This window comes from Opisthocomus hoazin, chromosome 28 (genome assembly GCF_030867145.1).
Source record: "Opisthocomus hoazin isolate bOpiHoa1 chromosome 28, bOpiHoa1.hap1, whole genome shotgun sequence".
NCBI classification, from domain to species: Eukaryota; Metazoa; Chordata; class Aves; order Opisthocomiformes; family Opisthocomidae; genus Opisthocomus; species Opisthocomus hoazin.
The window spans coordinates 7,265,045-7,287,332 of record NC_134441.1 but is presented as its reverse complement, the minus strand read 5'-3'; the positions used below and the strand labels follow the sequence as shown (position 1 = coordinate 7,287,332).

The window sequence follows — 22,288 nt, the reverse complement described above, 5'->3', positions numbered from 1 at the left end:
GGGTCAGGGGGCTGCGGTACCCCGGCCCGGGGGAGCCCCGCGACCCAGCAGCCTCCCCGGGCCGTATCCTTGGAGGAACCGCGCTCCCTAAGCGGCTTGGGGGGGATTACGGGCAGCCCCCCGGCCCTCGAGCTGTCCCCACCCGGCCTTCCTTCTCCGCTGCTTTCCCTAATCGTCTCCGGGACAGTTTTCCGTGGCTAATCCAGCCACCTCCGCCTAATCTGCTCCAACACCCCTGCCCGCCCCCCGGGGGGCAGCTGCCCCCTCCCCCTGCCCTGGGAAGACCCCCAAAGGCAGAAAGAAGCCAGGGGCTAAAAATAAAGCTGGCCTGAGGGGTGAGGGCAGGAAGGATTGAGGGGATGGATGCCAGCGAGGGGGGCAGCGGGGGACAGCAGGGACAACTCGAGCAGCGTTGTCCTCTTGTGCCACCCTGCCGAGGCTTTGTGCCCCGCGCCCCATGCCAGGACAGGGGACAAGTCCCCCCCCGAGAAGGGGCAAAGGGAGCCGAGACCCCCGGGGTGGGATCGGGGAGCCCTGGCAGGGGGAGGGCGGCTGCCGGTGGCCGTGGGGACAGGGACGCCTGCCCGCGGCTCTGGCTGGGTGCCGGGGACACGGGTGTCCCCACGGGGCCACAGCGGCTGCTGCCACGCTGTGGGGAACACGGCTACTGCGAGGAGGGGCTGGGAGGCATCCCTGCACCCCAGCACCCACCTCCCAGCACCCCCAGTCCACGGGGACCCCCCCCACAGCCCCACGCAGCCCAGGGGGTCCCACGCAGCCCCCGCTCCCGGGGAAGGGGACAACTCCTGCTTCTGAAAGTCCGAAATCACATTTATTTCCGTGGATACAAAACCCCCTTTCTGGGAGGGGGGAACATTAAAAGCCGCGTGGTGCCGGGCAGGGCACGGTCAGGCACTCGCACCCCAGTTTCGGGTAGGGGTGGGGGGGGTCAGGCAGCAGCTGAGGGGGGGTCCCTGGCCAGGGGCTGTGTCTTTGGCTTCAGAGGCTGGAGGGGACGAGGGACGTCCCCAGGGGAGCGGGGATGGGGGGGTAAGGCATGGTGGCAGCTGGATTAGGGGGCCCAGCAGTGCCCATAGAGTCCGTGGGGTGAGAGAAGAAGCAGAGGGGGGGGCCCAGACCCCCTGGGAAACACCCCAGTGCCGACCTGCAGCAGGGGGGTCCGCCGGGGGGCACGGTGGGAGCAGCCCGGTGCCGAGCTGCCGTCCCCTCCGCGAAGCAGACGGCGCAGAGGTCCGAGGAGCTCTCTACAGTGTCATGGCCGGGGGAGCCCCCTCCCCGGGGCCGGGGGGTGCACGAACCGTGGCTCCCTCCCGGTGCCGCAGCAGCAAACTGGTGTTTAAGACTCGTGGCAGACGGCTTTCCCGGGAGCCGTCAGCTGTCCTGCTCTTTCCGCCTGCTCCGGCTACGCAAGAGCCGGGAAGAGCCCTGGGCAGGGGGAGGGATGGGTCAGGACCCCCTCGCCCCAGCCCCACGCCACTGCATCCCCCCCCCACCTCGCACCGTACCTCCTTGCTCAGGGTCGTCTTCTTCGCCGCGCGCAGGCTCTGGCTGCGGGAGAGGGGTCTGGGGTCCCAGCCACGGGATGAAGGCTCGGGCGAGTCTGGTGAGTCCGACCAGAGCTCCTCTTCCTCCGAATCGCTCGCGTGCTGCTGGCCGGCCGAGGACGTGCCATAGGCTGGGGACGGGGGCACACGACAGCTCCCGGCACAGCCCCACCATGGGGGCCTTTCTCAAGCCCCCCACCACCACTGTGACCCCCCCCGAAGCTCACCCAGCAGCTGCCTGTGGCTCTCCTGCTCCTCCAGGTACAGGGGGTCCCGGTAGTGCACGGGGGTCTCGTCGGGGATGGAGCGCAGGTCCTGCATGCTGAAGCTGCGGAGCCGCCCGGCCAGCGCGCCCTGGCTCTGGAGGGGGTGGGAGGTTGGGGGGGGGACAGGGGGGACAGCAAGGATGGAAATGAGCCCCACGGGGCAAACCCCAAAGCACGCGGGCACCCGAACGCGGGGCTGGGCACCAGCAGCCCAGCGCCAGGGCTCCGCACCCGGAGACCCCACTCCCGACACCCACACCTCGGGGGCCACCCCGGGAGCCGAAGCGTCCTCGGGGAAGCGGAGCAGCCCGGCCCCGTTCCCGGTACCTTGGTGGCCGCCTGGACCGCGGCCGTGGCTGCCATGTTGAGGCTCTTCTTGCCGAAGCGCACCATCATCTCGTAGCCACGCTCCCTGGCGTGGACGACGTACGTGTCGATCTCCTGCCGAGACAGAATCCCAGCATGGCAGGGGTGGGAAGGGACCTCTGGGGTCACCCAGCCCAACCCCCTGCCCAAGCAGGGTCACCCAGAGCAGGCTGCACAGCACCGCGGCCAGGCGGGGCTGGAATATCTCCAGAGAAGGAGACTCCACAGCCTCCCTGGGCAGCCTGGGCCAGGGCTCCGGCACCCTCAGAGGGAAGAAGTTCTTCCTCGGGTTCAGCTGGAGCTTCCTCTGCTCCAGTTTGTGCCCAGTGCCCCTTGTCCTGTCGCTGGGCACCACTGGAAAGAGTCTGGCCCCGTCCTCCTGACCCCCACCCTGCAGATATTTATGGGCATTTCTAAGGTCCCCTCTCAGCCTTCTCTTCTCCAGGCTGAACAAGCCCAGCTCCCTCAGCCTCTCCTCGTAGAAGAGATGCTCCAGGCCCCTCCTCATCCTCGCAGCCCTGGGCTCACTCCATTAGCTCCTCAGACAACCGCAGCGGTGCTGAGGGTGCAGAGCCACCACATCCCAGGGCATCCCCAGCCCAGGGTCCTGCTCGGTGGGCTGAGCCCCCCCACCCCGGGCACACAGGACCCCCCCAGAGCCAGGCAGCTCTCACCTTCTCCTTACGGGACAGCGTGGGGTGCACGAATTTGCGGTAGAGCAGGCTGGCCCCCCGCGTGTAGGGGGAGAGCAGCCAGATGACGAAGGCCATCTTCACCTCGTAGTAGAAGGGAAACCTGTGGGAGAGGTGGAGAAGATGGAGGTGAGCAGAGGTGTGGGGGGGTCCAAGGGCACGTCCCGCTCCCTCGCAGAAGCGACAGTGCCTCTCCCCTTCCCACCAGACCTGGAGACCCCCGCGTAGGGGGGTCAGCCCCCCCGCAGCCCCAACCTCACCAGGAGATGAGGAGGTCGGTGAAGGTCTCCGTGGCCATGAAGAGGGCAAAGACGATCCAGTACATCATCCAGCGGACCTGCGGGTGAGCCGGTCAGCCCGGCGCCGGAGCGCGGCGAGGAGCCCCCCAAGCACCCTAACTCACGTATTCCCGGACGTTCTTGCTCTTCACGGTCTTGTAGGACGCGTAGGCAGGGTAGAGCATCCCGAAGAGCAGCCTGTAACGGAGCGGGGGGGTGAGGCACGCCGGCCACCCCGCGTAGAGCAGCAGCAGCAGGGAGCAGCAGAGCTGCCGGCCCCAGCGCCGCAGCTTGGCCTTGACCCCCTCCAGCACCATCGCCGGTCCCGGAGACGCCGGGAAAAACGGACGTCGCCGTCGCGGAGAGCCACCCGCGAGCGCTGCGTCGCTGCCACCGACTCGGCCACCTCCGCGGGGACCGGGCGGACCCGTCGAGGCGGTGGCAGGAGGCGGTGGCAGGAGGCAGGGCGCAGGCTCGGCTCCCTCGGGAACCGGGATCGGCATCGCTGCCAGGGCGCGCCCGGGAGAGCGGTGCTGGGTGCCAGCTCCCCGCGGCCGTGGGCGAGCCGCCGTGCCCACCCACCCGTGGGTCACTCGCCTGGCTGCGGGACACGGGCAGGGAGGTGGGTTTCCCGCAGCGGGGCATGGCACCCACCCCCGACCCCCCCAGCAGCCCCCCTGCTGCCCCCCACCCACCCCACAGGGCGGGGTCCCCCCTCCCCACGCGTGGGCATCCCCCCCACCTGCTGCCCACCCCGCAGGGTCCCCCCTCTCCCCACGCGTGGGCATCCCCCACCCCGGCTGGCCACAGCGTATGGCCGGGGTCAAGCTCCCCCCTCCCCGGGACCCGCACCCCCCCCCCCGTTCCCATCATGGGGGGGGTCCCTGGCTGCCCCCACACAGGAGCATCGCGGGTCACCCACCAGCAGCACCCCCCCCCCCTCCAATTCCCGCCTCCGCACCCCCCTCCCACCACAGCGAGCCCCCGGTGGGTGCTCCCCGTTAAACAGGGACCCCCGGGGATGGGGAGGCTCAGCTCAGCCCCCCCGGGTGCACCGGGACCCCCCCCCCCCCCGTTCCCCACTCACACGACCACCCGGCTGAGTATCCAGGACACCATGGTGCGGGTGGGCCCGCAGCGCTGGGCCGGGCAGCCCCGGGTGGGCAGAGCCGCCTTGTGTCCCCCCCGGGACCCCCCGAAGCCCCCCGGGACCACCCAGGACCCCCGCAGCAGCGGCCGGAACGCAAAGCAACAGCTTGAACGGTGCCGGCACCGCGCATGCGCGCTCGAACCCCAGCGGACCCCACCGAGATTGAAACGGCCGCGGCGGCGCTTAAAAAGGCAACGTCGGCTCTTAAAAGGGCAACGTCGGCTCTTAAATGGGCAACGTCGGCTCTTAAATGGGCAACGTCGGCTCTTAAAGGGGCAACGCCGGCTCTTAAAAGGGCAACAAAGGTTCTTAAAAGGGTCGCGCCCCACAAGAGCAGCTATGGGTCCTGGCGCTTCATACCCCTGCCCACCAAAACAGTTCAATTGATATATATATTTTTTTTTCTTTTTTTAATCAGGAAGCAGGCAGGGAAGGGAGGGAAAGACTCTTCGCGTGACGTTGGGGACTTCGTTTTGGGTTTAGAGGGGGTGTTTTTTGCTCTGCTCAGGTGCGGTGTACGCGCAGCGTGGGGCGTGCTGAGCACCCCACTGCCATGGGGGGTGCGAGAGGGCAGGGAGGGAAGGGCCGCGGGAGCTGGGGGTTTGGGCGGAGGCGGGAGCGCTGCTGGGTCATGCCAAGGCAGTCAGACGTGCTGGCACCCCCCCCGAGGTGTTGATTCAGCAGGGTTTAGCCTCAGCCGCTGCAAAATCCACTCCCCGGCACGCCTCACCTGGGTGTCGATGTGTGCTTAACCTCAAGCACCCGCTCAGGCGTGTTGCTGAACCAGGGCCAGGGCTCTGCGGCAGGCGTGGATCCCTGCGAGATGCTCCGCAGAAAAAGAGAAGCTGCTTCCTCTACCCGGAACGGGAGCGGGGTTCAGAGTCCTCACTGTGCGCCTGACGTCGCCTTCCCCTCGGCCGTGCGTCCCCAGCAGCGGCCCAGGGCACCCCAGCCCCCCCCATCCCAGTCACAGCCACTGTCGGGGTGCCAGCACCCCGCTGCGGCTTCTCCCCGTGCTTCCCGCCTGGCTTTAAAATCTGCCCTTTCCTGGTAGGGAAACTGAGGCGCGGAAGCGTGGCAATGCCAGGCTGCGGCACCGGTTTGGGCTGGGCTCCAGGGCTGGGCGCTCCCTCGCACCCAGGGCAGGGTGCTGCGGGGGCTGCGAGGGAGCAGGTTCGGGCTCCCTGAAACCGGCTGTGCCCCAGAGGTGCCCGTTACCTTTCTTTATTTGTGCTTAATTGGTGGGTTTTCACATGCATATTCATATACCTGGGGGACAGGGAAAGGCTCCCCGGGAAAACCAGCCGGGCGGCTGCCGGGTGCTGGCGCAGCTCGGGGTGCCGTTGCTCCAGCTGGGACTGGGGAATCACCTCCTGCTTCCCCCTCCCCCAAAACCAGGGGATCCCCCCTCCTGGGCTCGGCGGGGTTTGCTGCGGAGCGGCGGGCACGGCTGGGCGCGGGGCGGCTGCGGGCAGACGCAGGCAGGGCTGGGGGTCACAGTGTGTTTATTGTGGGGAGCGCGTCGGCGGGCGCGTGCACCTCGGGTACGGCTGGCACGCTGGGTGCTGCCCGGCAGCGGGGCTGCGGGGGCCACGGGCAGAGGGAGCGGCTGGCCAGGCACGGAGCGGGACAGGAGCAGCCCAGATCTGCTTCTGCGGTGGCCACACCGCCTCGGAGCATCCCGCCAGCCTGGAGCATCCCATCCTCCTTGGGACATCTCATCCTCCTTGGAGCATCCCATCCTCCTTGGAGCATCCCACCAGCCTGGAGCATCCCATCCTCCTTGGGACATCTCATCCTCCTTGGAGCATCCCATCCTCCTTGGAGCATCCTGCCAGCCTGGAGCATCGCGTCCTCCTTGGGACATCTCATCCTCCTTGGAGCATCACGCTGGCCTGGAGCATCCCATCTTCCTTGGGACATCCCATCCGCTTCCACACTGGAGCATTCCGCTGGCCTGGAACATCCCATCCTCCTTGGGATATCCCATCCACATTGGAGCATCCCATCCTCCTTGGAGCATCCCACTGGCCTGGAGCATCCCATCCTCCTTGGGACATCCCATCCGCTTCCACACTGGAGCATTCCGCTGGCCTGGAGCATCCCATCCTCCTTGGGGCATCCCATCCGCATCCACACCAGAGCATCCCACTGGCTTCGAGCATCCCATCCCCTCTGGAGCATCCCATCGGCCTGGGAGCACCCCAGTGTCCTGGGAGCACCCCAGTGTCCTGGGAGCAGCCCACCCAGCCCTGCCCCTGCCTGTGCCCATCCCTGCCTGCCGCCCCGCTGCCGTGCCCCCAGACCTCCGTGCCGCCAGCCTCCAGCTCCTGCCCAGTGCCCGAGCGGGCAGAGGCACCCATGCCCCCCATCCCAACACCGCAGAGCAGGCACCCAAGGGCGAGGTCCCCCCATCCTGCCCGCATCCCTTGGGCTGCCGGATGGGCTGGGTGGGTGCTGGATGTGAGGGAACCGGGAGAGCCGGGGGAGAAACTGAGGCTTGTGGCTTCCCCTGGCAGAGGGTGCTGCCCCGGGGGGACGATTCGAGGGGTGGGTGGACACGGGGGGGGCCGGGAACAGGGTGGGCAGGAGGAAGGGCTGGCGGGCGCATGCGTGTCCTCGGGCGGGAGTGGGCAGCCCTCGGAGGAGGCGAGAGCTGTCTTGGGGCCGTGCGGGCGGCTCGGGCTCTGCCACCCTGCTAGAGGCTGAGGTCCACCACCACGTGCCGATAGACCAGCGTGTTGGCCTTGAAGCTGGGGGCCAGGAGGAGCTGCACATCGGCAGCCGGTACGTAGCGGAAAGCCCGCGGCGCCTGCACCGACAGCTCCTGAAACTTGACGAACTTCTGCTTCTCCTCGTCCCACAGGTAGACGTGGGTGAAGGAGAAGTCACTGCCCAGGGCCAGGTACTGCCGCTGCTCCACCGAGAAGGGCTGCATCACCATGGAGCCGCGGGACGGCAGCGTCTGCAGCTCGACGAAGCGCTGCCCTTCCCAGCGCACCACCTTGGAGTCGCCGATGTAGCGGCTGAGGCAGAGGAACTGGTCCTTCTTCACCCTGAAATGCTTCACCATCTGCACGTCCAGCATCTCCCCCACCTCCCCCTGGGGCGCGAACTGCTTCTGCGCCCGGTTCCACTGGTAGATGACGGGGGCTTGGGAGCTGCTGGAGATGATCAGCCGGGGTTTGCCGTCGTTCTCCACGTATTCCACGTCGGTGTCGCGGTGCCAGGCGTGGAGGGCTTGGTGGGAGTAGAAGCCGTTCTGGTTGAGGCGGTAGAGGCTGGTGGAGCCCGCCTTGGAGCTGTCGGCGATGACAAAGTACCAGTCGCCTTCGATCTGGAAGGCCTCGATGTCGTTGGGCTTGCGGGTCTTCTGGCTGTCGATGTCCTGGATCTTGATGAACTTGTCCACGGCGGTGTCCCACCGGTAGATGTAGGAACCGCCGAAGAGCTGGGCCACCACCACGTACAGCTGGTCCTGCGCCACGATGGGCTTGCAGTGCACCGCCGAGTGAGCTGCCGGGCAGGACCGCGTCACGCCGGGGCCGTGTCCTGCCCGAATCCCCCCAAAAACGGGGGTCCCAACCCTGAAGGTGACCCCCGCCCGGACGCCTTACCGGGGATGCGGTCGAAGTCGCGCAGCTTGCGCTCCACGTAGTCCCACTTGAGGACGGCGCAGCTGCTGGCGCCGGGCTGCGCCAGCGCGACGTACAGGTCGCTGGCGTAGGTGAAGGGCTCAGCCGACACCGACTGGAAGGGCAGGACCTGGTGCACCACGAAGTCTGCGGGGAGAGGCGGCCGTGAGGGTCCCAGCATGTGGGAGCGGGGAGGGGGACGCGGCCGGCCGCGGTCCCTTACCCGTGGTGATGCACTGGAAGTCACCGAGCGCCAGGTCCCGGATCCGCTGGCCCTCAAACTGCCCGGGGCTGCTGCAGAAGACGGCGGGGACCGTGGTGTTGGTGCTCTCCAGCCACTCCACCAACCACTTGATCTTGCAGTCGCAGGCCAGCGCGTTGCCCCGGAGGTCCCTGCCCAGGACAGACGGCACCCGCGTCACCCCCAGCCCTGAGCGAGCAGAGCATCCTGCCCGGACCCCCCCGGGGACGTCACCCGCTCCCCAGCCCCGTGTCTGCGGCAGCCTCACAGGTCGCTCAGGATGTCCAGCGGCTTGAAGAGGTCCCGGGGCAGCGTCTGTAGGTTGTTGTTGGCCAAGGACCTGGGGGACGAGAGGGGTCGTGGAGGTGACACAGCCCCGAACGCAGCGAAGAGGCAAGAGCCATCCCCGTGTCCCCGGGGCGGGGGACGTGGGACCCCCGGGTACTCACAGGTGGGTCAGGGACTTGAGCCCGCGGAAAGTGGCCTTGGAGAGCGCCTGGATGTCGTTGTTCTCGATGAACCTGGGGCAGGAGGAGATGGTGGCCGATGCCCCGGTCCGATACCCCCAGGAGCGGTCCCTGCCGATACCCCTGCCCTCCCCACGCCCCCCCCGGGGCCACCCCCGTGTCCCCACGCACAGGTACTGGAGGTGCGAGAGGCCGGCGAAGGCGTTGTCCCCGATCAGCGTGAACTTGTTGGAGTTGAGCAGGCTGCCAAGAGAGGGGGGGAGGCGTCAGGGTGGGCACGGGGGGGGCACCGGGACGCCCGGCCGCCGGCGCGGGGGACGTACAGGAACTGCAGCGAGGGGACGTGGGCGAAGGCTGCCTCGCGGATCTCCGTGAAAGCCGCGTTCACCATCGTCCTGCCGGCGAGAGGCAGCTTCAGGGCTGTGCAGGAGCGGGGACAGCGGCGGGGGGGGGGCTCGGCGGCACCCCCCCACCGAGCGCACACGCGTGTACGCACGGACACGCGCTCACACGCAGCCGCACGCACTCACACGCGTGCGTCCCCCCCGCACACGCTCGCAACCCCGTGCAAGGCTCCGGTGCGCTGGGGAGCAGCGTCGGGACCCCCCCAGCCGTGTCCCCTCGGGGCTGCGGTCCCCAAGGTCACGGCAGACGGGGAGCACGGTGGGGACGGGCTGCAGCCCCGCTCCGTCTGCCGCTGACGGATGGCTGCGTCTGCAAGGGGACCTGCCACCGCCGCAGGACACGGGGACCCGTCCCAGGGTGCCCCCCGCCCTCTCCTTCCCCCAGGGGACCCCCGCACCACCCGTACCCCACGCTGCCGTGTGTTTGCCCCCAAAACCACACAAAGAGTGAGGCTGTCCCTGCCAGCAGCCCCCGCCAGCCCTGCACCCCAGGGAGGTGACCCCATCCCCGTCCCCATCCCCGTCCCCATCCCCATCACTGTCCCCATCCCTGTCCCCATCCCCATCCCTGTCCCCATCCTCATCCCTGTCCCCATCCCTGTCCCCATCCCCATCCCTGTCCCCATCCCCGGTCCCCATCCCCATCCCTGTCCCCATCCCCGTCCCCATCCCCATCCCCGTCCCCATCCCCATCACTGTCCCCATCCCTGTCCCCATCCCCATCCCTGTCCCCATCCCCATCCCTGTCCCCATCCCCGGTCCCCATCCTCATCCCTGTCCCCATCCCCGTCCCCATCCCCGTCCCCATCCCCATCCCATCTGCATCCCCGTCCTCATCCCCATCTGCATCCATGTCCCCATCCCCGTCCCCATCCCCATCCCCATCCCCGTCCCCCATCCCCATCCCCATCCCATCCGCATCCCCGTCCTCATCCCCATCTGCATCCATGTCCCCGTCCCCATCCCCATCCCTGTCCCCATCCACATCCCCATCCCCATCCCTGTCCCCATCCCCGTCCCTGTCCCCATCCAGGTCCCGCTGCCTGGGTACTCACAGCGAGATGACCTCGGGGGGCAGGTTCCTGGGCACAGCCTTGGAGTCCACGCAGAAGGCTGTGTCCCGGGTGCAGGAGCAGCTCGGGGGGCAAGGGGGTGGCCGGGGGGGCCGCCGACCCCCCGCCGGCAGCCAGAGCCAGGCCAAGGCGAGGAGGAGGAGGAGAGCGGAGAGCTGGCCTCTCGGCATCCCCCTCCGGCGCTGCGGCTCCATCACCCTGGCCTAGCCCTGCCGTGTCCCCTGGAGCTGGTCCCTCTCCTGCGGTGCCCGGGCGAGGCGGCGAAGCCTTCTCCTCTCCTCCTTCCCCGGAGATCTCAGCGCGGTGGGGAAGCGATGGTGGCGGCGGAGGCTGCCGGCGTCCGACCCGCTGCTCTGCGGCTCACCATGCTCCGGTGCTGCGGGAAGGAGGGAGGGAGCGATGCGGCTGAGCGACAGCGCGAGCATCCGCCTGGACGCGTGTCCTCACCCGTGCCAAGGCGGGATGCACGCCGGGAGGAAGGCCACCGGGAGACGGGGGGGTCTCGGGGAGCACAGGGATGGGGGACAGGGGGGTACCCTCCGGGGCTGGCAGGGGCTCGCCCACCCCTTCGCTTCGCCCGGGCGCCTGTGCCGCAGCGCTGCTGCTGCCAGCTCCCTGCCCGTCCGTCCCGTCCCAGGCACCGCGCTCCCGGCCAACAATGAGCCCAGCCAGCTCTTCCCCGCGCCGGGGGGGCCGCGGCTGCCCCGCACACGGGGCTGCGGGGAGCAGGGGTGCAGCGGGGAGCAGGGGTGCAGCATCCCCAGGGACGCGTGCGGAGGGTGCTGGGTCCCTGGCCGGAGCCCAGGGTTGGGTGCGGAGGGCGGGCACGCTCTGCCTGCCCGCTCTTTGCCTTGGCCCCCCCCCTTGCTGCCGCCCAAATGCCGGGAAAGGGCCCTCGGGGGTTTCACCCTGCCCCTCTCCAGGCTCAGCAAACAGAGCCCAAGTGGGACCTTGGCAGCCGGGGTGGCCCCAGCCTCCTTGCACCCACCCGGAGCCCCTATAAATTCCCCCGGCTCCGGCTGGCAAAGGGACACGGCGAGGGAGGGCGAGATGGACGACAGCTCCAAAGAGGCGCTGATGGAGGAGGCACCTCCGGTAAGGAGCACCCGTCGTCACCCAGCCCGGCGAGCCGGCGTGGGGCTGAGCGCCGGCAGCTCAGCCGGGTGCTCCCCTCTATCCCCAGCGCTACACGGCCTCCCCCCGCCTGCCCTGCGTCCCCCACCAGCTCAAGTGCCTCCTCGTGGTGGTGGTGGTGGTGGTGGTCCTCGTGGTGGTCATCGTCGCCTTCCTCCTCCTGGGGCTGCGCATCACCGAGACGCACGCCGAGACGGTGAGGGGAGGGAGCCGCGCTGCCACCAGCTCCGGCGACGGGCACGGGGATGGCACCGGCCACCGGCGCTTCGCGGGGACGGGGTTTAGACCCCACCAAGCTCCCTGACCCCCTCTCCACCTGGCAGGTCTTACGGATGACCATCCACGGCCTGGATGGTGAAGGGACCCCCCAGCACCTCTCCATGAGCAAGAAGGAACGGACCGGGACGTTCGCCGTGCGGGACGGGCTCAACGCCTCCGCCATGGTGGTCTACGACTACGGCAAGGTGCGTGGGGAGCCCGGGGGACGGGGACAGGGACGGGGACGGGGACGAGCTGACCAGGGTCTGTCCACAAGCAGCTGCTGGTGGGCTACAGGTCCTGGCGTCACCGCGCCTGCTACATCACCCGCATGGACAAGGACAACATCCCGGGGCTGGACGCCGTCACCGCGACCTTCCGGCGCCGGGAGGTGAGCAGGGGGGCTGCCGGGCTTGCGGTGGGGGTCTGCTGGAGGGGGGCTGAGCACGGCAGCCCCCCCCATCCTCTCTCCTGCAGGATGAGGCGAAGGAGAGCGGGGACACCACCGCGCCCTTGGCCGACCGCTCCATCCTGGGCACCACCGTGAACATCCTCTGCAGCACCGTCCCCGTCTACTGGGCGTAGCGCCGGCTGGGGTGGGCTCCTGGGGGGCACGGGGCAGCGATGTGGGGGTGCCGCCATCCCCCTGCACCCCGCGTTGCCTTCCGGGCTCCATCCCACCTGCAGCTGCCCCGATGTCGGGATGCTCCGTCCGCGGCCGCTCGGCACCGCGGCTTTCCCGCGGCACTCGTAATAAAGTGGGGTTTGCTTTGGGATTCGCGCTCCTCTCTGAGAAGCAGAGCCCCTGCCCCGGCCTCGCGGCACAGCTCTCGTCCTTCCCCCACTTCAAGAGGGATGAGGAGCTGCTGGAGAGAGTCCAGCGGAGGGCTGCGAGGATGAGGAGGGGACTGGAGCATCTCTCCTACGAGGAGAGGCTGAGGGAGCTGGGCTTGTTCAGCCTGGAGAAGAGAAGGCTGAGAGGGGACCTTAGAAATGCCCATAAATATCTGCAGGGTGGGGGTCAGGAGGACGGGGCCAGACTCTTTCCAGTGGTGCCCAGCGACAGGACAAGGGGCAACGGGCACAAACTGGAGCAGAGGAAGCTCCAGCTGAACCCAAGGAAGAACTTCTTCCCTCAGAGGGTGACGGAGCCCTGGCCCAGGCTGCCCAGGGAGGCTGTGGAGTCTCCTTCTCTGGAGATATTCCAGCCCCGCCTGGCCGCGGTGCTGTGCAGCCTGCTCTGGGTGACCCTGCTTGGGCAGGGGGTTGGGCTGGGGGACCCACAGAGGTCCCTGCCAACCCCGACCATGCTGGGATTCTGGGATTCCCCCCACGCTGGCCAAGCGGGCTGCCCTGGAGATGTCCCCTGCGGAGTCCTGCGTGGGGGGATGCACCCCTCGTGTCTGTATTCTGTGTCCAGCCCCGGTTGAGGGACCCACTCCCCCCCCCCTTGACGCCCACCACGCTGCCAGGCTGCATGGCCGAGGTGTCCCCCCTCCCCGCCTCCTCCCGGTTTGCACCGAGGGGTGACGAGATGGCGGGCGCAGCCTCGGCACCTCCAGCCCCCGGGGAGCAGGCAGCGCACCCGGCCAGCCTGGCACCCCAGAGGGGTCTGGGCCACCCCTCCTGGAAAGGTCCCCATCCTCGTCCCCTCCATGTCCCCATCCTCATCCCCTCCATGCGCGGACGGGGACGGAGGGACTGTGTCTCACATCCCTGGGGACCACCAAGCCCTGGGCTGAGCAGGGCATCCATGGACACCACAATCCACTTGCTCCCAGCCCCCCTCCACCCCCATAGGTCCCTCATCCCCACCATCTCCTGCTCCTCTGCCCCAGAGCAGCCGGGAGCACCCTTGGGGTGCACCTCCGAGCACTGAGAGTGGGGGATCAGCGGGGCTGGGTGGGAGAAAAGAGACCCTGGGGGACCCGAGCCAGCCCACCCAGGACAAGGTTGCGGGTGGTGTGGTTTCACTAAGTCAGGGCTGTCCCTGCAGCCACCGGCGTGGGCAGCGAGGAGGCTCTCACCCCCGGGGGGCTCACACTGTGGTGGGAGCAGGAGGGGAACCGCACGCTGCCACGGGTCGACACGGGGCCAGCAGCTCTGCTCCCTGAAAACCGGGTCTGGCCCTGCCCCTGTGTCACCCCGGGTAAGAGCGGGGCTGAGCAGGGTGCTCAGCGAGGGCTCCCACAGCCCCTCCTGCGCACTGCGCTGGAGAGCAAACAGCCAGGAGCCACTCGAGGGTCTCCCGTGCTCCTCAACGCCCCGGGACAGGAGCCAGCGTGCAACGCGGGGTGCACACCCTCACCCCCACACCCAGCTGAAGCATCTGGGCTCCCATGGGGTCGAGGAGGGGGCCCAGGGGTGGCCGGAGAGGTCCCAGGAGAGGGTCATGCCAGGCAGAGCAGTGTCACCCTGCCCTACTGATTGCACCACCAGGGTGACACACTGGAGCCGGGACCCCCCCTCACCCTGAGCAAATCCCTGCTGTGGGCAGCCCCGAAATCTCCAGCGTCGGCATCGTGAGCCCCCGCGGCACCCGAGCATCCTCGGGACCAAGGCTGTGGAGCACCCAGCCTGGCCACGCTCCAGGGCCACGTCCCCACCCCACGGTGACCCCATCCCACCCCGGGGCCTTGCGGTTTGTGGGAAAGCTTTGATGTCGTGGTGCTTTGCCCACCTCGAGCAGCTCCGGGCAGCCGAGCTGGTGAAGGGGCGCGGGCACCGGGCCAGGTCTCGCCTTGGCCATGGCCATCGCCGGATGCTCCACCCCGGAGGGCAGCTCCAACCTGCTCAGGAGGGTTTGCTTTGGCCCCGACACCTCGCTCCCGGACCCCCGTGCTCGGGGTCGAGTGCCCTCAGAGCCACTTGTCCCCCGGGTTCCCAGAGGAACCCAGCCCCGGGAGAGGCGGTCAGCAAACAGAGGTGAAGTGGATCGCATGCCGGAGCCCGATTGCACTCCAGGGCCGCAAGCCCGGTCACGGGGGCTGCCCCGTGCCCCACCCCAGAGCCCCCGTATAAAGCCCTCTGCGCCGGCTGCTGCACGGGGAGGAGGAGGAGGAGGCAGCCATGGAGAGCGGCATGAAGCAGGTGGTGGTTGAAGAGCCGCTGGTGAGTCCCCGCGACCCGCAGGCGGGTGGCACGGCCACGCTGGGGCTGTCCCTGTGCCCCGTGGAGATGCTCGGCACGGGGCTTTGCTTGGTTTATCCCGGCGAGGCACCGAGGCACGTGTGACGGAGCCAGAGCCCGTGGGACGCTGCTTCCCCAGAGCTCGGGGGCTGTGGGACAGCAGATGTTCCTCACGGAAAGCCAACCCTTGTCCCACCTGCATCCCCCAGCTGCCATCTCCTTCCCCCTCACCCCAGCTCTCCGCCTTTCCCATGCCCGCAGGACCCGGAGAAAGGCTGCTGCGGCACCGGCTGCTGCAAGGGATGCTGCAAGCCGGGCTGCTGCTGCTGGCCCTGCGCCGTCTGCTGCTCCAAATGCTGCATCCCGCGCTGCTGCAAATGCCCCCGGTGCCCCGGCTGCCCCGGCTGCGGCTGCATCAAGAAGTCCCTCTGCTTCGTGCCCCGCCTGCTCTGCTACCTGCCCCGCAAGCTGCTCAGCTGCCACCACCTCAAGTGCCTCCTCATCGTGGTGGTGGTGGTGGTCCTGCTGGTGGTCATCATCGCCGGCGCCCTGCTGATGTGGCTGCGCGAGGACCAGCGGCACGCCGACGCCGTGAGTGGGGAGGGACGGAGCCCCTCTCCCATGGGGAAGGGCCAGGAGAGCTGGGGCTGCTCAGCCTGGAGAAGAGCTGGCTCCAGGGAGACCTTAGAGCAGCCACCGGTGCCCAGAGGGGCTTCTGAGAAAGATGGAGAGGGTAGAAGGGTCCAGAAGAAGGGTCTGGAGTGGTGGGACAAGGGGGGATGGCTTCAGACAAAAAGAGGGGAGATTTAGATTAGATATCAGAAAAATTCATCCCTCTGAGGGTGGTGGCACTGGCCCAGGTTGCCCAGAGAAGCTGCGGATGCCCCCTCCCTGGCAGTGCTCAAGGCCAGGTTGGACGGGGCTCAGAGTACCCTGGGCTGGTGGAAAGGGTCCCTGCCCATGGCAGAGGGGTTGGAACAAGAAGATCTATAAGGCCCCTTCCAACCCAACCCCAACCCAACCCAACCCAACCCAACCCAACCCATTCCATGATTCCATGAGCCCCGGCAGTGAGCCCCCACCACGTCCCCCAGGTCCTGCGGATGGGGCTGCGGAGAGGACTGGCTTGGGATGAGGACGCAGCCACTTTCTACCTGGATGGTGAGGATGGAAACCCGGCCATGGTCATCTACGACTACAAGAACGTAAGCGGGGAGCCCCGTGCGGCCCCAGGGGGACGGGGAAGGGGCGGTGGGACCGGGCTGACACGGGTCTGTCTGCAAGCAGCTGCTGGTGAGCTACAGATCCCAGCTCCACCGCGCCTGCTACATCACCCCCATGGACAAGGACAACATCCCGGGGCTGGATGCCATCGCCCAGACCTTCCAGCGCCGGGAGGTGAGGACCACCCGCCCCGCTCAGCACCGGTGGGGGATGGAGGGGTGTGGGGGGCACCCGGCGATGCTCCGGGCATGGTGCCTCATGCAGCCCCCCCCCCCGATGAAGAACCGGGGTGTAGCATCCTGCCAGTGCTGCCCCGTTTGTCCTTCTGTCCCCTCGCCAGGCTGAGGAGAGGCTGGCCATGCCCCTGGCCGATCGCTCCCTCCTGGGCACCACGGCGAGCATCCTCTGCAGCATCGTCCCCGTCTACTGGGCTTAGCCTTGCTGGGTGAGTGCCGAGGGGCCCGCTGCCCGCAGAGGTGGGCAGGGGGCTGGTGGGGAGGGTTGGGGGACCCCCACCCACCCAGCGGCACCCTCACGGTGCCGGGTTTGCCTTGCAGCATCCCCGACGGACACGGCGTTGCCGCAGCCCCTCTGTCCCTCCCGGAGCATCACCGACCCCTCCACAGCCGCCCCCGCCAGCAGCTCCTCACTCGCTCCGATGTCGGGAGGTGCCGGAGCCCACGCGAGGCCGGGGGGCTGCGGGGTTGGGGGGTCGGCATCGGAGGGGCGCGGGGGGCTGCTGGCGCGGTGCTGGGGGGGCTGGAGGCGGTGGGTGGGTGTCTGCTTGGGCGAGCGCCGCGCCGGGGGACAGCTGGTTTGTCACTTAAGTCTTCTCAGCTTCGCCAAACCCGAGTGCAAAAATGAGCTTAAAAAAACATGACATTTAGAGAAACAAAATTCTCCGTTCCAGTTCTTCGCTTCCCTGCTTGCCCGGCTGCCGGCAGCTCCCGGCTTCCTTTTTGGGGCTCTGAGCAGATTTTAGGCGAATTTCTGCTGCAGCCACAGCCTGGGGACTGGCAGGAGGCACCTCCTGAGCCTCGCTCAGCACTGGGGCACGGGACCCCCCTGAGCTGCCCCCTCCTCCTGCCAGAGCCAAGGCTGCCCGGAAAAATGTGCCTGTCCTCTCCGGCCCTGCGGCACTGAATAAAGGAGAAGGGGAAGAGCCAGGTCTCGGAGCTGTTCCTGGAGACAGCCTGTGTCGAAGGCGGCCACGGCCACCAGCCGCTGCCTGAGGACTGGGATTATTGGAACTGGGATGCTGGGGTTGTTAGGACCGGGCGTTATTAGGACCAGGATACTGGTGTTATTGGAATTGGGCATTATTAGGATGAAGATGCTGGCATTATGAGGTCCGGGATGCTGGCACTATGAGGACCGGGATGCTGCTGTCATTAGGATCAGGCATTATTAGGACCAGGGTGCTGGCGTTATTAGGATTGGGCATTATTAGCACGAGGATGCTGGCACTATGAGGACCGGGATGCTGGTGTTATTAGGAATGGGATGCTGGCATTATTGGGATCGGGCATTATTAGGATGAGGATGTTGGCGTTATGAGGTCCAGGATGCTGGCACTAGGAGGACCGGGATGCTGGCTCTATTAGGACCAGGATGCTGGTGTTCTTAGGACCAGGATGCTGATGTTCTTAGGACTGGGATGCCAGCACTTTGAGGACTGGGATGCTGGCTCTATTAGGACCAGGATGCTGCTGTTATTAGGACCAGGATGCTGGTGTTCTTAGGACTGGGATGCCGGCACTATGAGGACCGGGATGCTGGCTCTATTAGGACCAGGATGCTGGTGTTCTTAGGACTGGGATGCTGGCATTATGAGGACTGGGATGCTGGTGTTATTAGGACCAGGATACCAGCACTATGAGGACCGGGATGCTGGCCCCAGGCCGAGCATCCAGGGCAGAGGGGGGAGCACGGAGCAGCGCAGCCGCAGCCCCCCGGGACAAGAGCTCGCCAGCAGCGCAGCTGCCTCCCACCGACGCCGCGGCCGGCCCGGGGTGGGGAGCCAGCAGCACCCCGCCACCCCCGCGCCACGATCCGGCCCCCGCTCCCCGCTCCCCGCAGCCAGGGAAGCTGCTCCCTGCGGGGACAGCGCAGCTGCAGCTGGCCGGGCTGCGGGGTGCCCACCCCCAGACCCTCGCCCTCCCCCAGCCCAGCTGCATGGGCGAGCACGGGTCGTGGCGTGGTTTTTATTCAGAAGGCTCCCGGGCTCTGCAGCCAGCCCTGGGTATCACCCCGGACCCCGAAGCGGGGGGTTCAGCCCCGGCAGCTGGGCGCAGGGGGAGCAGGCAGAGGTTTTGGCAGGGTGGGGGGCCGGGGGGCTCGCTGCAAGGCGGGCGGCACGGCGCATTCGCCGCATGCCCAGAGCGCCTGGCACGGTTGCGTGCCAAGAAACTCACCCCATGACCCAGCCGACGCGTGAGCTGGCAGCCCTGCTCCAAATCACCCCCCCGCAAAGACACCCGGCCCCCCCTCACACGCTCCTCACCCTGCGTCACGTTGCTCTCGCCCACGCCGGCTCCGTCGGGACCTGCCCGGGGTGGGCACAGCGGCAGCCGAGCCGCAGCACCGAAAAGCTCCGCCGTGCCCCCTGCCCGGGTTGGGGTCACTCCATGACCCCCCCGGTCCCCGAGGGATGCCCACCCTCGCCTACCCGTGTCCGGGCATGGATGTAGTCCCGCTCGCAGCCGAAGCGGTTGGTGTTGCCCCCGCAGCCCCCATACCTTGGCATCGGCCGCCTGCCGTGCCAGCGTGCCGAGGAAGCTCTGCGGGGCAGGCGGGGTGAGGTAGCGGCGCTGGAAGGCACGGATGCAGCACGTCCCCCAACAGAATCCCAGAATCCCAGCATGGCAGGGGTTGGCAGGGACCTCTGTGGGTCCCCCAGCCCAACCCCCTGCCCAAGCAGCGTCACCCAGAGCAGGGGGCACAGCACCGCGGCCAGGCGGGGCTGGAATATCTCCAGAGAAGGAGACTCCACAGCCTCCCTGGGCAGCCTGGGCCAGGGCTCCGGCACCCTCAGAGGGAAGAAGTTCTTCCTCATCTTCAGCTGGAACTTCCTCTGCTCCAGTTTGTGCCCGTTGCCCCTTGTCCTGTCGCTGGGCACCACTGGAAAGAGTCTGGCCCCATCCTCCTGACCCCCACCCTGCAGATATTTATGGGCATTTCTAAGGTCCCCTCTCAGCCTTCTCTTCTCCAGGCTGAACAAGCCCAGCTCCCTCAGCCTCTCCTCATAGGAGAGATGCTCCAGTCCCCTCCTCATCCTCGTAGCCCTCCGCTGGACTCTCTCCAGTAGCTCCTCATCTTTCTTGAACTGGGGAGCCCAGAACTGGACACAGCACCCCAGATGGGGCCTCCCCAGGGCAGAGCAGAGGGGGAGGAGACCCTCCCTCGCCCTGCTGCCCCCACTCCTCTTGATGCCCCCCAGGATCCCATTGCCCTTCTTGGCACCCAGGGCACACTGCTGGCTCGTGGTCACCTTGCCATCCACCCAGGGCTCCCGCAGCCGCTCCTGGAAGCGGGGGTCCCCGTCCCGCCGCGTGCTCGGCAGGCTGCGGCTCCGGAACAAGCGCGCTGCAGGTGAGGTGGTCCCGCACGGCCAGGTCCCGCTCCGGGTGGGGCTGCGGGTTGGACTGCCGGCAGTCGGTGACATCCAGGGCCACCAGCATGCGGAGGGCACGCGGTCCTGCGGGGCTGAGCGTGGAGATCCGGCACATGGGACTCCGGCTGCGTGGGCTGGAGCGCAGCGTCTCCGGGGGGGCTTCGGGTCAGGCTTTGCCCCTGGTGCATCACGCAGCGGAGATGCGGCTTTTGGGGCGTTCCGGAGGGTTTTGGGGATGCCCTTCGGGGTGGGCTGGCCATCGCCCAGCCACAACCCCGCGGCGACTGCGTGGGGACGGAGGGAACCCCCGTACCTCTCCTGCGGTGAGGGGGGACGCGGTGCGCGGAGCCGGACGGCGCAGCCGATCGCGGGCTGCGGGAGCTGGCCGCCTGCGCGGGAGGACGGGCGCTCGGGGGCTGATTTATTCCGGGGCTCGAGAACACATCAGATGTCCAACGCGTCCGGGGGAGCTGCCTTGGAGCCAGGGAAGGGGCTCCCAGGCTCCATAGGGCTCCCACCATGGACCACCGCACCCCACGGCCGCCCACCTCCTCCTCCCAGGAAGTTGCAAGGAGCTCGTGGGGCTGGAGACCACGTGGTGGTGGTCAGTGACAGGTGCCCAGTGACAGGACAAGGGGCAATGGGCACAAACTGGAGCAGAGGAAGCTCCAGCTGAACCCGAGGAAGAACTTCTTCCCTCTGAGGGTGACGGAGCCCTGGCCCAGGCTGCCCAGGGAGGTTGTGGAGTCTCCTTCTCTGGAGATATTCCAGCCCCGCCTGGACAAGGTCCTGTGCAGCCTGCTCTGGGTGACCCTGCTTCAGCAGGAGGGTTGGACTAGATGACCCACAGAGGTCCCTTCCAACCCCTACTATTCTGTGATTCTGTGATTCTGTGAGACCATCGACGGGAGACAGTGGTGCTCAGAAAACCACGTCTGCAGGAGAGCCGGGTCGCGAGGAGCCGACGCCAGCGTGGGAAAACCAGGCTGAGACGGGGAGGGACGCGGGGGAAAAACCTCCAGGAGAGCCGCGGGTCCCCGGAGCGCTCCGTGAGAAAGGGGAGATCTCCGGGTGGGAACCAGCGGCCAGATCCTGACCTCATGGATTTACATCACGCGGGGACTCAGCCCGCAAACATCCTTCCCAGCAGAGGGGTGGAAACAGAAAACATTTCAGAGCCCGGCTCGTTTTTCGCGGGGGGATCTGTTTGTTTTCTCGGGAGATCGGCTGGGCGCTGGAGATGGAATTGGGCGCTCGGTCCCCGGGCTGCGCCGTGTGGCGTGTGGGCCGGGGGCGGCGCGGGGACGCAGAGCGAGACCCGTGTGCGGGAGTTTATTTATTTGCTCCAAGGGGAAAGGTTTAGGGGACGGAGGTTTTGCAACGCCGGGCTGAACTAGCGAAACGCACCCCGAGATGATCCGCAGCTGGGGTGAAGGAGATCCCCCCGCGATCGGCCGTGCCTGGGGGGGACGAGCCGCCCCCCGAGGGTGGGGGATCCCTGGGAGCAAAGAGAAAGAGGGTTTGGGGGGGTGAGGGTGTCCCTGGGAGCAAAGGGGAAAGAGGGTTTGGGGGGGGTCAAGAGGTCCCTGGATGTAAAAGGGAGAGAGGGTTTGGGGGGGTCAAGAGGTCCCTGGAAGCAAAAGGGAAAGAGGGTTTGGGGGGGTTGGGGGGTCCCTGGGAGCAAAGAGAAAGAGGGTTTGGGGGGGTCGGGGGGTCCCTGGGAGCAAAGGGGAAAGAGGGTTTGGGGGGGGTCAAGAGGTCCCTGGATGTAAAAGGGAGAGAGGGTTTGGGGGGGTCAAGAGGTCCCTGGAAGCAAAAGGGAAAGAGGGTTTGGGGGGGTCGGGAGGTCCCTGGATGTAAAAGGGAAAGAGGGTTTGGGGGGGACAAGAGGTCCCTGGATGTAAAAGGGAGAGAGGGTTTGGGGGGGTCAAGAGGTCCCTGGAAGCAAAAGGGAGACAGGGTTTGGGGGGGTCGGGAGGTCCCTGGAAGTAAAAGGGAGAGAGGGTTTGGGGGGGTCGGGAGGTCCCTGGAAGTAAAAGGGAGAGAGGGTTTGGGGGGGTCGGGAGGTCCCTGGAAGTAAAAGGGAGAGAGGGTTTGGGGGGGTCGGGGGGCAGGGGAGGGAGCGAGGCCGGGAGCCTGTGTGCGCGTCCCCGGGGCAGTAACTCTACGCAGGAACACTGAACGCTTCAAAAATTAAAAAATAATATTAATGCGAGTTATGAGGATGCGGTGAGCGAGACGCCAGCGCTGTGTCTGTCCGGGAGCAGCAAGGGCGGGCTCCGCTGCGTGGGGTGACGAGCCCGGAGTTGGGGGGTCCCGCTCAGCCCCTCGCCCCCTCCCGTGGCACTTCCTAGGCTGGGGCTGCGAGGGGACGAGGGACGGGCACGGGGACGGGCAAGGGGGCAACGGAGGAGGGCCCCCGCACGGGCAAAGCCTCGCTGGGCTGGGGGCACCCACGATCCGACCTGGGGGGGACACAGCCCCCCCGACCCCCTGCCCCAGCTCCGCAGGGTGGGCAGCTGGGAGCTGGTGGAGGTCAGGGAGCGGGGTGGCATCTCCAGGAGCACGCCGGGGTGGCCGTCACCCCCCCGGCATGGCCCCCAGCCACCCCGGGGGGTCCCGGGCATGGCCCACCCCAGAGATGGGGAGCCCGTGGGGACCTCGCCGTGACGGGTGCTGCTGAAACAGAGGAGCTTTGATGGTGGGTGTCACTCACAAGTGACGGCTGCGTCCTCCCTGCCTCGCTGCCTGGGCACCCTCCGGCCACCGCGGGGGTCTCGCCCCGCTCCTGGG

The 22,288-nt window shown here is 67.7% G+C and overlaps 4 protein-coding genes across 6 annotated transcripts; 2 read left to right on the top strand and 2 right to left on the bottom strand.

The window, feature by feature from the left end:
• Positions 1 to 824: 824 nt before the first annotated feature.
• REEP4 (receptor accessory protein 4) lies at positions 825 to 4,378 on the bottom strand. 2 transcript variants are annotated; one of them, XM_075444736.1, is made up of 8 exons: positions 4,255 to 4,378; positions 3,293 to 3,365; positions 3,150 to 3,226; positions 2,872 to 2,992; positions 2,159 to 2,272; positions 1,793 to 1,925; positions 1,527 to 1,696; positions 825 to 1,446 (listed from the first exon to the last, which is right to left on the bottom strand). In XM_075444736.1, the coding sequence occupies exons 1-8, from the start codon at positions 4,284 to 4,286 to the stop codon at positions 1,393 to 1,395; spliced, it is 774 nt and encodes a 257-aa protein (XP_075300851.1). In that variant the 5' UTR covers positions 4,287 to 4,378; the 3' UTR covers positions 825 to 1,392. The 2 variants fall into 2 exon arrangements, with proteins under 2 accessions (XP_075300851.1, XP_075300850.1); XM_075444735.1 differs by lacking the exon at positions 4,255 to 4,378 and having other exon boundaries at positions 3,293 to 3,484.
• Positions 4,379 to 4,742: 364 nt separating this feature from the next.
• LGI3 (leucine rich repeat LGI family member 3) lies at positions 4,743 to 10,782 on the bottom strand. Of its 2 annotated transcripts, none has more exons than XM_075444733.1 (9): positions 10,674 to 10,782; positions 10,120 to 10,513; positions 8,984 to 9,055; positions 8,832 to 8,903; positions 8,643 to 8,714; positions 8,462 to 8,533; positions 8,176 to 8,345; positions 7,935 to 8,099; positions 4,743 to 7,833 (listed from the first exon to the last, which is right to left on the bottom strand). In XM_075444733.1, exons 2-9 carry the CDS (start codon positions 10,329 to 10,331, stop codon positions 7,016 to 7,018), a joined length of 1,653 nt encoding a protein of 550 aa, XP_075300848.1. In that variant the 5' UTR covers positions 10,332 to 10,513; positions 10,674 to 10,782; the 3' UTR covers positions 4,743 to 7,015. The 2 variants fall into 2 exon arrangements, with proteins under 2 accessions (XP_075300848.1, XP_075300849.1); XM_075444734.1 differs by lacking the exon at positions 10,674 to 10,782 and adding an exon at positions 10,585 to 10,602.
• Positions 10,783 to 10,801: 19 nt separating this feature from the next.
• Positions 10,802 to 12,114, top strand: SFTPC (surfactant protein C). Its single transcript, XM_075444737.1, has 5 exons — positions 10,802 to 11,232; positions 11,321 to 11,467; positions 11,595 to 11,735; positions 11,810 to 11,920; positions 12,007 to 12,114. Exons 1-5 carry the CDS (start codon positions 11,188 to 11,190, stop codon positions 12,112 to 12,114), a joined length of 552 nt encoding a protein of 183 aa, XP_075300852.1. The 5' UTR covers positions 10,802 to 11,187.
• Positions 12,115 to 14,598: 2,484 nt separating this feature from the next.
• On the top strand, positions 14,599 to 16,520 carry LOC142364652 (surfactant protein C-like). Its single transcript, XM_075444608.1, has 6 exons — positions 14,599 to 14,640; positions 14,920 to 15,249; positions 15,753 to 15,863; positions 15,946 to 16,056; positions 16,223 to 16,327; positions 16,440 to 16,520. Exons 1-5 carry the CDS (start codon positions 14,599 to 14,601, stop codon positions 16,316 to 16,318), a joined length of 690 nt encoding a protein of 229 aa, XP_075300723.1. The 3' UTR covers positions 16,319 to 16,327; positions 16,440 to 16,520.
• Positions 16,521 to 22,288: the final 5,768 nt, after the last annotated feature.